Consider the following 19,756-nt stretch of genomic DNA (forward strand, 5'->3'; position numbering starts at 1 on the left):
CGCCCCATTGTCGACAGCATAGGATCAGTCACCTACAACTTACCTAAAGCTCTCGTTGACATCATCAAACCCCTACACGGCTTAACAGACCACCACTGCAAAAACTCCAAACAACCGGGCACAAGAAATCAAAAACATGACAATAGAAAAAGATGAGATCCTCATTACCCACAATGCAATATCATTATTCACAAAAAGCCCGTCACACTACACATTGTACAAGAGCGCCTCAGGTATGACAGGACACTCAAGAAACGCACAAACCTTACAGTTGATGACATCTCTGGACTCCTAAAATTCGTTGCAAAATCCACATACTTTCAACTCAAAGGAACAGTATACAGACAAAAAGAAGGTTTCGCCATGGGAGACCCATTATCAGCCATTATGAGCAGTGTTTTCATGGTGGACCTGGAAACCAAAGCCACAATCACAGCACCCATATTCTGAAAAAGATACGTAGACGATATCCTGGAAAAAAATCAAACACAAACACACACAAGAACTTACAGACCACCTAAACACCATGGACACCACTGGCAACATCAAATTCACCCACGAAGAGGAAACAAGCAGGACAACAGTTTTTCTGAACATGAAAATCCACCACAAAGACGACCGCAGCATCAAAATAACAGTTTACAGAAAACCTACACACACCAATCAATATCTACTCTGAACATCCGAACATCCCACCACACACAAACTGTCAGTAGTCAGAACACTTTACGAAAAGGGCCAGCGTCATCACAGACCAGGAGGATAGACAGGAGGAGGAAAAACACCTCCAACAAGCACTACAGCGCTGCCAGTACCCCACATGGGCCATAAATAAGGGAAAACAACAGGTCAAAAACAAAGACAACAAACTGAAAGAAAGAAAATCAAAACACACACATAAAACAGAAAACAACTACAGAGATGTGGTGACAATACCATACATCCAGGGCAAAACAGAGCCAATACTACAAGAAATGACAAAAACACAAAATAAACATGGCAATAAAACCACACACTAAACTCAGACAGCTTCTAGTACATCCCACAGACAAAATAGAATAGGAAAAAAAATGCAACGTAATATACAAAATAACATGCAAATCATGTTAACTCACGTACATCGGAGAAACAGGAAGAATGTTCAACACAAGAAAAAAGGAACATCAGAAGGAGTGCGAAAAGGAGACAGCCTATCGACTCACAAGGACAGAAAAAGAAAAGGCAGAACAGGAAAATCTCAAATCAGCAATATCAGACCATTGCAAAAGACAAAATCACATCATGGACTGGGACAACGCAAAAATAATTGGGTCAGAGAACAATAAACACAAATGCTAGATTGCAGAGGCCATTGAAATTAGGAAGTGTGGAAAAAACACTATCAACTGGAACAAGGAAGCATTCATGCTCTCCCACACCTGGGACTCTCTCCTCCAGACACCATCGGGCGGTGGGGGGCGTGGTCAGTCTGATAGACCTGTCAGGTCCGTCAGGTTGACCACGCCTGGGAAGAACAGCATATAAGGACACGTCACAGCGGTCAGCTGACACTTCTGAGGAAGACTGCAGATGACAGTCGAAACATGTCAAGGTAAAAAAACATCTCCCACAATTAGTTGTTTGAAAAAAAGAAACCCAAGAATAATGTTTTTATTACCTCCACCAAGGAGGTTATGTGATCGGGGTTTGTTAGTTTGTTAGTTTGTTAGCAACATAACTCACAAAGTCATGGATGGATTTTCAGGAAATTTTCAGGAAATGTCAGAAATGGCATTAGAAAAAACCGATTAGATTTTGGGACTGATCCGGATCACCAGAATTTTTTAGATGATTCTTTACTGTTGGCATCCCAGCAGCATTTTTTGGTGTGTTTCTATTCATTTGTTCTCTATTGTTGTTGGATTTTTTGGGCACGTTATTCTTTTCTGCCATAGCTGTTTCTAGGAAATAGCCTGGGGCAGCATGGGCCCCCTTTGAACTCAGACTGGCCACCCCTGGTGCCAAAATAAAATCCTGAGTTAAAGGGGAAATCCTGGAAGAACGTTACCTGCCTGACTGAACTGTGTCTGCTGCAAAGTTTGGTGGAGGAGGGATAATGGAAGAGGACTGTTTTGGGCGGTTTGAGCTCAGCCCCTTATCTCCAGTCTTAAGTCTTCATCATTTAAAGGCATTTTAGGCAATGCTACACTTCCAACTCTGTGGCAACAGTTTGGGGAAAGCCCTATTTTATTGCACAAAACAAAGACAATAATGGTTAGATGAGTTTGGTGTGGAAGAACTTGACTAGCCCTGACCTAAACCCCATCACGCACATTTGGGATGAACTGGAACAAAGATTGTGAGCCAGGCCTTCTCGTCCAACATCAGTAAATGCTGTACAGAAAAAATTGGCCCAAATTCCCACAGAAACACTCCAAAATCTTGTGGAAAGCCTTTCAAAAAGGGTGGACACTGTTATAGTTTCAAAAGAAGGGCAAGTCCATATTAAAGTACATGTATTTGAATACAATTTCATTACAGCCATTGGTGTAATGGTCAGGCAGCCAAATACTTTTGTCCATATAATGTATTTCAAACTATTACTTTTGGACATGCATCTTCTTTTAAGGTCCCTTGAGGGTTAAGCTTAGAAAAGTTACTTGTTTCCACTACTTTTCAAACTTAAAAATGATATCTAGGAATTTGAATTTGAAGCCAAGGCTCCTCTCCTCTTATGTATAATGTCAGGTCTCTAGAAAACAAAGTAGAGGAGCAAACAGCTTAGGAGTCAGAGGGAGTATCATACATAGCTGAAACAGGAAGCTTCTGATCACAACGTGACCATCGTCAGCTTCCAGACTGTCCTGCATTGCACCAAGGGTGGAGAGCATGGAGGCAGGAACTTGCCTTTCTTGTTAAAAACAGATGGTGAAATCCCAATCTCATTACGGTGAAGGAGCACATTTGTGGCCCAGACACTGAACTGTTAACTCTAGGACTCCGGCAATAGTATCTGCCCAGGGATATCCCACATGCTATAGCCAAACTCCAGACTGGCCATCTGAGTGTCCTCGTCATAACCTGGGTGGTTTCAACCATGCTACCATTACTAAACTTAATTTAGTGTGTAACCCTGATTTGTTGTATGCCAACACACAACTCCCACCTCTGGGAAGGTCAGACCATAACCTGACTCACGTCAACCCCTGCTATGTGCCTCTAGTGAACAGGCAGCCTGCGACCACAGTGACTGTAAGAGGATGGTCAGAGGAGGCCAATGTCACACTGCAGGGCTGTTTTAGGAGACAGAATGGTGGGAACTCAGTAAGCTCCAGAGGACATCAACGGAAATATAACTTATTTTATCTTATTCTTAAACTATGTATTTTTAGTGCTCTTCTATATTTTGACGTGTTTAAGAACAACCATTAACAACCAAATCTCCCTGGAATTGATACAGTGTTTCTGAATCTGATTCTGATTGACATCTGTATGTTACTGTGCCAGTCAGCATATTAATGAATGAATGTAAGTGTAGATCATTCTCTTTCCTTGAAAGAAAAAAAAAAAAAAGTAAACAGTGCAATTTAAAAACATAAAAACCAAAATTACATTCAAAATGCTGCAGAGAAAAAAATGTGAAAACATAGCAATAACAAATACTGGTGAGAAGTGCTCTGGAGCCGAGGTTGTGGGCGCTGCCAGCACACAAAAATCCACAGCTGTTGACACAGATCCCGGTCAACTCACTGGACTTTGCGGCAGAAAAAGTTTTTAAGCAGCTTTATAGCATTCAAATTTAGCACATTTTCTTCTGATGGTACTTTTAATGTGACTTTCAGAGGTTTTTTTTTTGGTCATTAAAGAATAAATCATGGAAGAATAATCCTCTTTGTGTAGAGATGAACTGACTAAAAACCAGGGCTGCTGCCAATACCAGTGGTCATGTTTTTCATCTCTTCTTTTGGAGTAAAACTCTCAGAATGCAATTGTTTTTTGTCTAACATTTCACATCTTCTGCCTAATAATAAATCTCAGCTTTTGAAGCTGCAGTAAAGTGGCTACTGACTGATGGCTGATGTTTGTCAAAAGGGTTGTTAATACCAATGTTAAACAGACACGTCCGTGCATCCCTACTTTTGAATTAATTTTAACTTCCTCACACTAATGATAGCTGCATGAGAAGGCACAGTAAATGGATATTATTCAATCATTCATATTTATTCCTGCCAATTTTGAACCCTTTTCATCCCTATTCTTCCTATTTTGCCACACTGGTTTACACGTTAACAGGCCTGACAACCTGTACGCATTTTGCGCAGCAGGTATGCAATTTGACATGTAAATGCACTGGTACAACTCGCCTCTCTAAACTACGCAAAATGCTGCAGACATGTGAGTTCTGTGGGGAATGTGCACCATCGTACTCATGTCTGACAGCACGATGCAGCAGCATGGGGAACAAGTTTCAACCAATTATGCAGAGTAGCGGAGAATAACAAGTCTGCTGAACCTATAGCCTAAAACAATGAATTTTCCCTTCACTATTATCGTAGCTGCTGCTGTTAGGTTGACAAGCTAACACGCGTCTGAATGTAGCATACAGGTCGGATATGAAACAGACAGAAAGACAGCAGTGCTTGACGGAGAGATGAGGGAGAGAGAGTGACAGGAGCATGGAGAAATAGATCAACACATCCAACACTGGATTATGTTAAAAGACTGCAGAAAGAAATTAAAAAATAAAATGTTACACTATAAGGTAAAAAGAAATAAAGAAAATTACATTTTATAGTATGTATACTGAGTGCATTTGCTGATTTTTTTTTTTAAATCCAGTCCCAGACATCCTTATATCGTTGCTATGTGAAGAATCAATGAAAAAGTTTCAAGTAGCTCTTTCTTTGATAAATAAGAATGTATAAAGGGAAGAAAATGCATATAGAGGGCCCCCATGCCTGTGTTCACCCTGGGCCACAAAATTGGTAAGTCCACCACTGCTATTCAGGCACAGGTTTGTGCACGCACTATTTCATCTGACCCCATCTGTGAATGTGAATTACAGATAAGGAGAACCCAAGGTTACTGTGATTGAAGGAGTCCTTGCTTGCTCCCAGATTTTGTGTCCCTCGTGCATCTTGGAAAGAAAAAAGAAAATGTACTTGACTCACCTTTGACAATCTGCTTGGCACAGGCGTTGTAGACCTGCTCCTGGGTGGTGTTGGTGGGAAACACCTGGTCAAACACATACGACTTCCCCTGTGAAAATCCAGCACAAACACAGTCAGCTACATGACAACGACACAGCACCCCAGACTATTTTTTAACACATCTTCCTCCCCTGTGACTCGCTGTTAAATCCACCCAGGGAAGTTTGTGAAGCCGTAGACAAGTGTGTAGATACGTGTGTATGAGACTTCACACATTATGTTCCACAATAAAACCTTATGTAAAGCCATATTGCCACGATAAAAAACGCCACACATCAATATTTCCTTTTTGCACATTGAACATGCTTTATTGGCGTAGCGTCCATCTGTGTATCAGGCCTGGATAGCGGCACATATATCACATTTAGAGCCCCATCTGTCTGTTCTGCGTAATCTAGAAGTCAGTGTTGAGTTCTATGTGTGTGTTTTGGATGAATGCAGCTCTGCGTGAAGCCTTGGGCTAAAGTCTGAGTGACCCCAAGGGAGACGGAAAGAGACATCACATGTGAGGTGAAGCCATTAGAGGCAGCGTTCAAGGACTCCAGGAGAGGAGTGATGGAGTGAAGAGGAGGAATGGAGTGGAAGGGCAGAGAGGGCAGAAGAAAGAGGATGACCAGAAACCAATAATTGCAGTCGTATGAAAATAAAAACACAATGAGTCAAAGGACAAAAGTGTTTTTCTGACTCATGGGGCCAACCAGGTAACACCATGCCATCAAACTAGTCATACACGAGCAGAGAAAATTCAGCACAAAGGCTTTGTTTGCCATTCAACCAATTAATTAGCCTGCTATTTCTACTCAGCCGACAAAAGCCATTTCACCCAGATATTCAGTGAACCCCACAGTCAGAATTATCCAGTCACATAAAAGGAGAGTTGTGGTGACAAAGACAATGACTGAGAGCAGTCTAGACTCTTTAATAAAACATATCAGACTTTTAGCAGGCTCTACTTTTCTGTACTGTGGGTAAAAGGATGTATATGAGTGTCAAATTCAAAGCAACCGTGCCTATAATTGTACAATACAGCCTGCACCTCCCACAACCTTGCAGACATCCACTGTGAGATGAGAAACACAAAGAGGCTAAACTCCTCACTCTGCTCTGTGTTGTACTGGCGGCATGATTACCATTTTTCAGTCACGTCTCCTGCAAACCATCATTAGCCTTTTTATACAGGCGCTCCTGAAAACTTCAGGACAGGCTGCCCCTGAGATTTTCCTCTTCAGACATGAACTTCACAGCCCTCTGGACAGGGTAAAAATGATGACAGAGAAGTGGTGACACCGATGTTGTGATGACAGGGTGTGCCTTTATGACAGCGCTAATTGCATAAGTCCACAGTCTGAACAAATCAGTGGCAAAAAAATCAAACTTGTAAGCAGAAGAGAGTATAAAGCAACTTTAGTACATCCATAACAATCACAACAGTTGCTTACCAATTGCATTATATTCAGTGCTGATAAAAAGCATTCACCCTATTGGATATTTTACCCTCTTATTGATTTTATAAATCAATCATGGCCAATAAAATGTGGCTTTATATATATATTTATTTATTTTTCTGCATTCTTTTAACCATCTGCCTATACAAGCTCCAGAGCTGACTGCCTAGAAGCATCCCCACAGCATGATGCTGCCACCACAATGCTTCACAGTGCAGTTTGGTGCCTGCCAAACATAGCATTGTAATAGGGTGAGAGGCAGGGTACACCCTGGACTGTTTGCCATTCAGTTGCAAGGCTCACATATAGAGACAGACAACCAGGCACACTCACAGTCACACCTATGGCCAATTTAGAGTCGCCACTTAACCTAATGAGCATGTCTTTGGTGGTGCAAGGGAGCCAAAGTACTCTGCAAGAAATCATGCATGCACATAGAGAACATGCAAACTCCACACAGCACTGGGAAGCAAACCAGGAAGCTTCTTTCTGGGAGGCAACAGCACTAACCCCTACACTGCTGTGCAGCCCTAGGGGGTGTTCAGTGTCTGAAATGTATTTGTATCCATCCCCTGACTTATACTTTTCAAAAACCCTTTCTCTGAGTTGCTTAGAGTGTTCCTTTGTCTTCACAGTGTAAAAGTAGCCATGAATACTGACTACACAGTGACTGGACCTTCCAGACACAGGTATGGTTTTAATACAATCAACTGAGACATATCCACCGCACTCAGGTGATCCTCATTTCACTTATTATGTGACTACTAGCACCAGCTGGCTGGATTTTTTTCTACTGCAGTGTAGAAAATGGATGGATACTGTGTGGTTTGATGCTCGCCAGCTTCTGAATATCCACTGTTATTTTAGTTAATTTGTCTGAATAATTACATGTGAGATGGGTCATGTAAATGATGTGAGATGTAAATAAGATATTTATAAATCCGTTCATTACTGATACAGTTCAGAGTTTCCCCTGAGTTTGCCTGTTGGGCTGCCTACACACTAACCTGACACACCAGATGGGCTGTTTCACATCTCCATAGCTTGGGATATGTTTCACATCGGTCTGGGAAATCACCCACTGAAAATGTTTGGGAAGAGCAGAACTTCTGAAAAAAATCTTATGGGGTGAAAGGATGAATGCACCTTCTGTCTCATTCATTATGGTCCAATCAGAGTGATGAAGCATATGACATAGCAGGTATGTGCAGCTCTGGAGAGTGATCTCGCCTCTACAGTTGCTGACTATTACTGGAGCAAGCTGGTGAAGGGCTTTTTTATCCCTTTATTTAGAGAGGGGGATAGTGGATAGAGTTGGAAATAATCTTTTTTAATAAAGAAATGTGGTCCAGTTTTGATATAACTGCTGCTGTGGCTACATCTGAGCTAATTGCTCCACCAGCAGCCATTATATATCAACCTACAGTACAGCTAAACCCAGGCTTTCAAACTCATGCTGAAGCCAGTCAGTTTAAAGGAAGAACATATTTTCTGCCAAGAAAAGCTTTGAGTTCAGTTCTTTGCTCTTCTTGTAATACACAAATGTGGTCTAAATTGCTGCTATACTATAGCTATGTCCAACTAAATCGCTAGACAGGTCGGCAATATAACTACACTCCGCCTGCAGCTTCCACCTCATTCTCCTCAGATGACACTGGTTGGTCTGGTCTGTTCTCTTAAAGGGCACATTTGTCTTGGATTGGAGCTTTGCAAGATGAAGCTGCCTGATGACAGACATGGAATCTGGCCAGTCCATTGGTTTTGCAAGGTAAACTACACACGATGTGATTTTAATAGCTTAAATTACTTTAAAAACATGGAAAAGCACAGACATAAAGACGGTTTCAGCAGATTTTTAACCTTATAAATGGCCATGGACTTGCAGGTCCAGGGTGTTTTTGTTTTCGCAGCTGAAGGAAAAGTACAGTCATGGACAAAAGTATTGGCACCCCTGGATTTTTTCCAGAAAATATGCAATTTCTCCCAGAAATTGTTACAAGTACAAATGTTTTTGGTATACACATGTTTATTGGAACAACACAAAAAAGCAGGAGAAAAAAGACAAAATTGACATTATTTTACACAAAACTCCAAAAATGGGCCAGACAAAATTGTTGGCACCCTCAACTTAATATTTGGTTGCACACCCTTGGGAAAAAATAACTAAAACCAATCACTTCCTATAACCATCAACAAGTTTCTTACACCTCTCAACTGGAATTTTGGACCACTCTTCTTTTGCAAACTGCTCCAGGTCTCTCAGATTTGAAGGCTGCTTTCTTGCAACAGCAGTTTTGAAATCTTTCCGTAGTTGTTCAATGGGATTTAGATCCAGATTCATTGCTGGCTACTTCAGAACTCTGCTGCGCTTTGTCTCCAACCATTTCTTGGTGCTTTTTGAGGTATGTTTGGGGTCATTGTCCTGTTGGAACACCCATGACCTCTGACGCAGACCCAGCTTTCTGACACTAGGCCCTACATTGCAGCCCCAAATCTTTTGATCGTCTCCAGATTTCATGATTCCTTGCACACAGTCAAGGCACCCAGTGCCAGAGGCAGCAAAACAAGCCCAAAACATCTTTGAAGCTCCACCATGTTTGACTGTATGTACTGTGTTCTTTTCTTTGTAGGCCACATTCCGTTTTCTGTAAACGGTTGAATGACGTGCTTTTCCAGAAAATTCTACCTTAGTCTCATCTGTCCTCAAACTGTTCTCCCAGAAGGATTGAGGCTTACTCAGGAACATTTTTGCAAACTCCAGTCTGGCTTTTTTTATGTCTGTCTGCATCGGGGTTCTCCTTGGGCTCCTGCCATAGCGCTTCATCTCATTCAGATGACGATGTATGGTCCCAGCTGACACTTTTGCACCCTGAGTCTGCAGGACAGCCTAAAATTGTGTGGAAGTTGACTGAGGATGTTCATCTACCATTCCAACTATCCTGCGTTGCATTCTTTTGTCAATTTTTCTCTTCTGTCCACGTCCAAGGAGATTAGCCATAGTTCCATGGTTATAAACTTCTTGATTATATTACGCACAGTGGAAAAAGGAATTTCAAGATCTTTGGAGATGGTCTTGTAACCTTGAGATTGTTCATATTTTTCCACAATTTTGCTTCTGGAGTCCTCAGACAATTCTTGGCGTTTCTTTCTCTTCTCCATGCTTGGTGTGACACACACAGGCACACAACACAAAGGTTGAGTCAACTTTTATACATTCTAACTGACTTCAGGTGTGATTTCTAGATTGCCAGCACCTGTTACTGCCACAGGTGAGTTTAAATGAGCATCACATGCTTGAAATAAAATGATTTACCCAAAGTTTTAAAAGGGTGCCAAGAATTTTGTCCGGCCCATTTGTGAAATAATGTCAATTTTGGCATTGTTCTTCTGCCTTTGTGTTGTTCAAATGCACATAAAAGAAATAAACACGTGTATACCCAAAACATTTTTAATTGCAACCATTTCTGGGAGAAATGGTGTAATATCTGGAAAAATTCCAGGGGTGCCAATACTTTCTTCCATGAATGTAAAGGGTGGATTTTTTTAAACTTGGTGTAGATTTAGCTGGGAAAAATATAACTACATTTGACTTGCATAAAAGCATTAATATCAACCAAACTGAGTCTTTATAGTAGTGGATTATACACACATATAGTAGTTGCACTTGCAGATGACATGTTAGAGGACAGCACTGTTGGCCTGGGAGTGCAGAGGTCTAACACAACCAGACACGAGACTCGTCTTGGGTGTGACCTATATTTAGCTATGAAAAGTGACTCAGTGATGTCTTTTTAAAGCCTGCAGAAAGGCTGCAGACTTCTCAGGAAACCTCTTCTTCTAAACTGACAATAAAGGTTTCTTATGTAATCTGTGTCTACTATATAGTGGATTTTCTGTATATGGTGTGTGTATATTGGACACATACTAAGATTATTATATTCATCCATATTGACAGGAGGGTTGCAAAGTGAATAGGACAAAGGAGCACCACGTTACATAAGCAACATGTTAAACATAACCTCCTTGAGCCTTGTTCTATTCCTTGTCCTAACAAGGAAAGGAGAAAGGAAACATTTTTGTTGCTTTTAGTATAAAGACAATTTAAAATGTATTCAGGCCCCAGAAGAAAGATGAAGAAAAAACAGGATCTAGGGATTTAAATTCTTTCACAATGAAACAGTGAGCGCTGCTCTGTCAAGCTGCCACACACTGAGCACCATCTTGAATGTTATTATTTTTGATTGCTCTTAATAAGCTCACCAACAGTGAGGATAATGCTTTTAACTGTTACATAATCCACCATAAAGAAAATGACTTTTAAGCGCGTGGAACATGTTACATGCTGCCCTTTACTTAAAAGCCATACAACTCAGGAGGATGCTCTAAAGCATGATTATTTTTGCACCAGCGGTCTGGGATAAAGTACTTCAATAATCCAATGCACCCCCGAGCTGTATTACATATGGGCAGCACTGCCTCTCGGCCTTTTATGACAACCCAACAACAAGCCCGACACAAAATCCAAATCCACACAAATGTATCAGTGGCTTGAGAAATGAATGCTGTCAAGGCTGGATTATTTTGTGCATTAACTCACTTTTCATTGCATTAATTCTCAGTTCACAAACACATTTAGGCTGTTATGTAAGATTCAAGTCAAATTCAATTTGAATGCGGTGCTGGCTATTTATTAATTTGCTAGTGCCACTAAAGATTTGTCACAGAAGCCTGAATATTTTAGCGTTCAAAGAATTAATGAGGAATTCAGCTTTGTAAAATGATTATTAACGACAAAGGCAAAGCCATAATGAACAGCCTCAAGTTGTGAATATTTGCTAAAGCCCAGATACAGCAGCTGGTAGAGAAGAAAATATGATGCTTGATGATTGAAACAGGCAACGTGTGAAACAGGAATTGAAGTTGCTTGGCATTTTAAATGAATTCCACTCGTGGGAGCTAACAGCTGCTCTGGTTAGCTAGGCTGGTTAGAGTTGGCGTACCTCACCATTCTGCTGCTACAAATATTTTTTTAGACTCTTGAGCTGCTGCCTTTTGTTTGTATCACAAACTCACTTGTTAAGATGCTAAAGTATAAAACCGATATGCATGGTTACAGCATAAGTAGAAAATATTGCATACATGTGGCTACCTAGCCAGTTAGCTTGAGCTAGCTGGAGTATAGCAGTTTCAGTTTCTACAAGCCTTACTCCTCAAAAGGACAATTCCTAGAGTAGGGATATTGTAAAACCTACGTGCTTCAAACAGTCTAGGTCAAGGTCAACTTTATCTATAGAGCTATTTCAAAACAGAGCTTGTACCAAAGTGCTGTACAGGACAAATTAAACAGAGCATATTTAAAATTACAAAATAGATCATAGGTTGTTCTACAGTGTTGGAGTGGCTTCTGAGAAAGCCCTGTCACCAGAAAGTTTACGATGTGATCGTTGGTTGGTTAATAGTCCTTGATCTGCTGATCTGAGGGGCCTAGCTGTACTGTACAGTGTTAAGAGTTCTGTGATGTGGCTCGGAGTGAGGTCATGAAGTGCTTTGAACACAAACAGGAGAATTTTGTTTGGGATTCTGTACTGAACTGGTAACCAATGAAGGGATGCTAATATGGGTGTGACATGACTTTTTTTTTTTTTACATCTACTGAGGAGTCATGCTGCAGCATTTTGAACAAGTTGTAAGTGGTGTATAAATGACTGATTGATGCCAAAATAAAGCTGTATCTGCATACTTTCACACAATTCATACAAAACAAATCATCATAATGAGAAGTTTTATCTAAAGTCATGGTAAGCAAGTGTGTGAATGCAAGAAATACTGAGAGCAGTCTGGTTGCAGACCGGACATTTCTGCAGCCACTCTCAAAGACCGTTTATCTGAGACACTCAGACAGGAAGTGCCGCAATTAGCCACAGCAACATTTTACAGTTTTAGATCTTTTTCAAACTTAACTATATTGATAAACAAAGTCTGGCGGTAACATCTAGATAGTTGGACTTAAAAAGAAGTTTTGGGTTTCTTGAAATATTTATTCCTAGGTATTTAATTTAATATTTAAATTTATCAACAGAAATTCTAAAGGACAGGTTATTAAGAAAGTTGGGTCAAGACCGTCAGAAAAGGGCCCAAGCTGCTTTTTGAGCTTAGTTTTAGCTACTTTAGCTACTTAGCTATGTTATCTATAGCTAAATTAGCATTAGCTACATGGGATTTAGCAAATCAGAATCAGCTTTACTGGCCAGGTATGTGTGCACGTACGAGGAATTTGACTTGGTTAAACTTTGCTCTCTTAGTACACAAGAATATACACTGTAAACTAGAATGGCCGTCTGAGGCGGCAGACCCACGCCTAAGCAGCGCCACAGAGGAACTCACGCTCCCCTTGATTACAATGGTGTTCAAAATTTCAAAGTCCGAGAAAAATCGAATGGGTGCGTGGATCACCGCCAAAATCTAATCAATTCTTCCCTGTTACTATCCCAATATTCCCTGAAAGTTTGGTGAAGATACGACTTCCCGTTCTCGAGTTATCTTGTACACATACAAACAAACTAACAAACAAACAAAAAAACAAAGATACACAACCCTTTACATAACTCCCTGCCGATTTCATTGGCGTGGGTAATAAACACTATGAATACACGCTATGAACATGAACATTTTAACTTATATGTACAAACAAGAGACCGAAAGGTGCAAAGGTGGTTTGGTGACAGAGACTGTGACTACATACATTTATACATTTAAGCAGTTTTTTGCAGCTGAGTGATAAACATGAGGTAGATAAAGCTCATGAACATGGTTATAGTTAGGCCAAATTTACAAGAATACTGTGTGCATACATGTGGATATGGGGGTGCCATTGACCTGACCTGACAAGTGTAGTTATGGCTAACTTAGCTAGCACGTACCTTATGTAGCTAATTTGCTGGCTTAGTAGCTAAATAGCTTTGTTAGCTACCTATCTCCATTATCTATGTAGCTTACAGAGCTAACCAAATCAGCTGCTGAGCAACAACCTTCTGAAAAAAATCCAGGTAAAATTCTAACTGCCCTGTAAAGACATGATTAACCCACATCTCCTGTTTTAAAAACTGTGAATACTCTTTCTTACTTCCATTTGCAGGGAACTCCCTCTAGCAATTGACAGATTTGTCAGATGAGTGAGAGGTTTTACCAAGATACATTTATGTTTTTTTGGAAAAGAGACATCAAGGTGAGAAAGCTCTTAATTTTAATGTTTTCTGTTGGATTATAAAAATAGCAGCATGTGCAGGATTTTGGAGCACGAGGCTCCAAACTGTGAATTTTAAAACTATTAGCTAATTCCTCAACAGATTTCACAAAATAAATATTAAAATAATTTGCAATCTGCCTATTGCAACAAATTAACTGATTCCCAATTTAATAGTAGTTATTTTAGTCTGTTTGCCCAAGGGTTTAATTACACTGTTTATTTGTTTCCATGCTGTAGAGCAGTTTCCTCTGGCTTTAGTGAATAATGCAATACAGGATTCAGCTTTTGCTGTTCTCAAGCTGTTACTGATGCAGTTTCTGAGATGTTTATATAAAACCATGATATTATTTGTGCAGCTTTTCAGTGCAGTTTTAGTGCCTGATCCCTTTTTCATACATTTTTGAAATGATTCATAAACCCCGGGAGGAGAACACCCCTTATCTGACTTTTCATATTTTCAACAATCCCTTCCAGAGTGTTCATGAATTCATCACAACAAATATTTACATCATCCTTATTAAGTCCCTCCCATTGCATTTTGCTGAGTTCTCTTTCTAAGATTGGCAGATCAGGCTTTAAAATAGTCCATGCATGGGCTCCCTGCAACTAAGATTGGGTTATGATTAATTACTAATTATGATCAAACAAAAAAGTGACTTCAGTATTTGGTCATATATGTGAAACTTATCGTGCAGCTGTCTTGGCCAGGGCTCCCTTGTAAAAGAGATGTTTGTATCTCAATGGGAATAAATCCTGGTTAAATAAAGGTTAAATAAAAAATAATGATAATAAATAAATAAATTTGTTCTTTTATATGAAAAATTTAACAAATTTGTGACCTAGTAGACTCTGTGATCTGTGTTAAACCATCAATAATTTGACTTAAATCCAACTTCATCATTACATTTTAAGTGCTTTTTCTTGTTTCTTGTCAGTCAATATTAAAATCACAAAGAATCAAAAGTTATGATTTAGGAGAAAAATGTTTCCAGCAATTCATTCAGATCATCATAAAAACTTCTCTCACAGCTGGAAGGATTATAATGTATAAAACCATTAACTGGAATTATAGGAGATAAACCAACGTTAAGACAAAGATATCCAATGTGCACACCAAAATCCAAAACAATTTCTGTACATTTGATAGAGTCTTTTACTGTATGCATATTAAGACCCCCCTTCTTTGTGAGTTTTTCTGTCAGCCCTAAAGCATTTGTACCCAGGGACATCAATAAAACTCTTCTGAATCTTACTGTGAAGTCTCGTTTCACTGAGGCATAAAAAGTGCAAATAAGAAACCAGAGGTGCCTTAATATAATCAAGCTTAGGAAGTAAGCTGTGCACATTAAGATGACCAACAAATATTCCCTTTGGTTGTCCATCCAATAGAACTTTTGCATGATTTACAGTCTTAGAGATTTAATGCTGTTTATGCTTACGCACTAATCTACTTACTGGGGTTTTGTTTGTGATTGCTGCTGTTGTTTGAGTCCCTTTTCTCTTCTGTGGAGAGTCCCTGTAGGTTTAAAGTCCAGACTTTAGCATTATAAAGCTGTATAAAGCTAACTTAAGCACTGTACTTACTCTGTGTAGCAGGCTGGGAAGTTAAATAGAGGCCTGCTGCTCCTTTCCCAGATGTCTTACCTTCATTCTCTCATCCCTGTTTCTGACTCTATCCACTGTTCTCTTCTCTGCATAAAGGCATAAAAAAAAGAAATGAAATGAAATGGGGTGCAAATCTTGCAAAAAGTTCCGCTTTTGTCTCATCCGTCCCCAGAATTTGGCCTTAGAGCTCTCCCATGAAAGCAAGTTTTGCCCAGTCTCTTTCTTATTGTCCAGGAGCAGTTCACCTACCTTGGCAGTGTAATTCATCGATCTGCTGACTGCAAAACTGAGACCAACTGTAGACTTGGACTTGCAAATGGGATGATGGGTTCGTTAAGGGACACCACACCTTCAAGTTATTTGAGCAGATGAAAGAGTCTTTCTGTCCTTGGTCCTTCCGGTCTTACTATAATCTTGTGGGATGTGGACTTTGACTGATGGCCAGAGGCACCAACTAGACTTCTTTGTGACAATCTTTGGGTATCATTGGCAAGATTGTGTGTCTAACGCTGACGTGCACAAGGCAGTGGGAATGGGAAGGGTCAGCTGCTTGATACAGGAACAGCGGGTGCTGAAGAACCCTGGTGCATCATTGAGGGGACAGCTGAGAGCTGAGAGGATACCAGGAGAGATGGGGCACAGGCTGGTGCAGACCTGGACAAAGGCCATTAGGAGGCCAGAGCAGTACAGGGTGGTGCGGTGAAGTGCCTAACCGGTATATGCTCCCATACCTGCATGCCATGCTCTCAACCATGAATGCTGACCTTAACTGAGTCAAGCAAGGCCACCAGGTCTTTAGATGTCATTCTGGGGTCTTTTGTGACCTCCTGGATGAGTCTTCAACATGCTCTTGGAGTCATTTTTATAGGGCAGCCACTCCTGGGAAGGTTCACCACTGTTCCAAGTTTTCTCCATTTGTGGATAATGGCTCTCACAGATGTTTACTGGAGTCACAAAGCCTTAGGAATGGCGTTGTAACCCTTTCCAGACTGATACATGTCAGTGACTTTGTTTCTCATCTATTCTGCATGATGTGTTGCTATTTGAGATCTTTTAGCCTACTTTACTTTGTCCGACAGGTTCCATTTAAGTGATTTCTTGATTCATCTGGTCCGGCAGTAATCAGGCCTGGGTGTGGCTTACCAAAAAATCTGGTTATTCACAGTTCATACATGGTTTAACAAGGATAGGGCAGTTACTTTTTCAAACAGGGCCAGATAGGCTTAGATGACTTTTTACCCCTTAATAAAAAAAAAATCATTTCAGAGCTGTGTTTTGTGTTTACTTGGGGTATTTTTGTCTTAAAAGTTGTTTGATGATCTGAAACATTTAAGTGTGACTGAAAAATATGCAAAAAATGAGAAATCAGGAGGGTAAATACCTTTTTAAAGCACTGTATAACACCACTCATCCTAAAGACTGAAATGATAAAGTGACCAAAATCATGAAGAGTGCATTTTCATTCCCCTCAAACAGAAAACTCTAACCTTGTGATGTTTTTAAGGCTTTCTCAAATTTCATGGCCAAAGTTGACACGTTAAGATTAGATAAGTGTTGCTTACTCACTCTGCTAAGAGACTAGATTTTTTCTCAAAGCATCTGTTCTAACCTTTTTGGTTAACAAAGAAAAGCAACTACGGGGGGGTGCAACTTGTACTGCACCCAAAGATGTAGCTAAAAAAATCAGGAAAACAAGACGTTGTGTGGGAACATTTCCACACTGACCTCCCACTATCCAGCCCATGCTTTGCATTAAATAATTTGTTTGTGACAGAAGCTGAGACATTTTGGCAGAACCCAAGCTTCGATTTTGTGTATTTCCTCTCCATATTCTAACAGGCCGAACTGTCTGGCTGTTGTTTCCAAGTGCTGTAATCACAGCTGCAGGTACAAACAAGCCTCCCCTCACAAATGATTATGCCTGACTCTCTTTCCAATGAGCCATTTGTAATGCTACACAGCACACATGCAAAATACACTTAATATCAGAGAGGCAGCGAGGGAGTGAAAAATCATGATGTGTTCTTCATTGGGGTGAATAAAATGAGTTGGTTATATAAGCTTGATGAAAAAAAGGCCAGACCTTTTGCCAATTGTTCTGCCGTCTGTGCCTTTACGGCACCAATCTGCTCATATGAGGAAAGCATACTGTAAATGTATTACCCATTCTGCAGACCTCTGATATCTGCATCTCCATCTCTTGCCCTTTTGCACTGCCTAGAAACACTCATTTGTTTATGTAGGTGTTTAATTCATTGGATGTATTTTCAATCATAAGCATGCATGCTCTTGAAGGATTCTAAAATGAAAAGCACGACATGACTGCATGCATAAGTATGTTTGTACACGTGCAGATAACATTTGAAATGATGCTGCTACATGCTGACATTGTTTGTGGCCCTCAGCTTTGTGTGAATGTCAAACACCCACATGGCCTGTCCGGCCCGCAATCTGCCGCTGTCTGCCAGGAAACAAAAGAGGCGATGGATTGCAGGAGGAGAGGGAGAGGCAGACAAACAAAAAAACAGACAGACAGGGAGGGAGAATTAAAAACTGCAATAATCAACAGAATGCATGAGAATAAAGGGCAGCGGGCAGCTGAGAATCAAGAGTGAGCTGCACTAAACTGAGAGGAGGAGAAAAATACAGCAAGTACAAGGGTAGAAAATAAACACGTAAACCGCATAAACAGAAGTCAAAGTGAGGCAGAAAAAGCGCAGTACTATCAGAAACCGCAGAGTGGGGATTTGGAGAACATACAGTAAGAGAAACAACAGACAGAGAGCAATAAAATGAGATAACCAAAGAGAGACAAAGGAGAGGGAGGAAGGGCTGCAGCAGCAGCTGTTGAATTTAGATGGAGGTCCTCTGGTACAGAGGGTTTAAGACCCCTGGGACCAGAGAGGCCCCTCTCTCACCACAGGGCTTGGCAGCGGTCTCACAGCAGAGTGCTCTGACAGATTTGAGTCTTCTAAGGTAGGTTTGATGAAAACCCCGGTGTGCTATGAAGGTATGAACAAATCATTTGAGCTTAAGGAGAAAAAAAGGCAGTTTCTCTGTGCAGTCGGGCAAATATTACGTTTGAAAAAGGCAAGAAGTCGAACTATTGGCTCTTTAAAGTTAGTGCTGCCTCATACTAAACAAAAAACTTTAAAGTAAAAAGACTATTTCACAGCCATCAATATTTAGTTTAACAAACCAAGGCCTGGCCTTGATAGCTCTAAGGAGTCTTTGTCCTGCTGCTGTCCTGCTACAGCAAGTGGTGTGTTTAAATGGCATACATTTACACATGCAAGTCAAAATGAATTCCTGACTCTGCATGCAAAATACACAATAAGCATATTTTATTCTATTCTGATGTTAATACAACACATTGGTTTTGGGAAAATACAACAAAAAGTTTACTACTATTTGATCATTAACTAAACTATAGGATGTATTATTGACTATTCTAAGACATCCTGATGATTAAAACTAGGGACACATGGGGAGCAGGTGGCCTAGTGGTTAAAGGCACTCCCCATGTCTGTGGGCGGCCCGTGTTCAAATCCGGCCTGAGGCCCTTTACCGTATGTCTCTCCCCCACTCTTGACCCTGTTTCCGACTCTATCCACTGTCCTCCTCTATCTAATAAAGGCCCAAAAATGCCCAAAAATAAGTCTTAAAAAAAAAAAAAGGGACATATGATACTATCACTATGATCTCTACAGACAGTAGCTTATAAAGCTGATTAACATTTTGGCAGATATAAAGATATCTGAGGACATGTGCAGTGATATGTCAGCCATTTCTATCAGTAGAATATATGAATGTACCATAATACTTCACCTGATGGTGAATTTTGTAGAGTTTTAATCAGAACCAATAGGTCTACTTCAGCTAAAATTTTATGTTTCACTCCCTAAACTTTTAAGATTTTGATCTCAAGTAGTTTGACAAAATTGTCAGAAAACTATCCTCCAAACCTGGTGTGTAATTAGAAGAATTTGTTTTAATTTAGGAGGTTAAGCTCCATATAAAGCGATTGAATTGTTACGACTCACAATAGCATCAATGCTGATAGGTTGGAGTTCAGTACATGTTCCATATGACTTTTCTAACTCATGATGCACAACCGTAAAGGCCAAAGGCATGTCCATTGATGGGCCTTTAAAATACAAAAACAATGGAGACAAAACCAGTGTCAACACTGAGAGAACAAAACAACACAGAATACATAAAATATTAAACAATATCACACACCACAAAACCAAACAAGCTGAAAATACTCA

The 19,756-nt window shown here is 40.2% G+C and overlaps 1 protein-coding gene across 1 annotated transcript in view; it reads right to left on the bottom strand.

The window, feature by feature from the left end:
* The window catches only part of kif5ab (kinesin family member 5A, b), a 147,937-nt gene that overhangs the window by 86,681 nt on the left and 41,500 nt on the right, over window positions 1-19,756 (bottom strand). The window contains exon 2 of the mRNA XM_041783080.1: window positions 5,151-5,238. Within this exon, the coding sequence (XP_041639014.1) occupies window positions 5,151-5,238 (88 nt within the window). The remainder of the gene's footprint in view (window positions 1-5,150; window positions 5,239-19,756) is intronic.

This window comes from Cheilinus undulatus, linkage group 3 (assembly GCF_018320785.1).
Source record: "Cheilinus undulatus linkage group 3, ASM1832078v1, whole genome shotgun sequence".
NCBI lineage: Eukaryota > Metazoa > Chordata > Actinopteri > Labriformes > Labridae > Cheilinus > Cheilinus undulatus.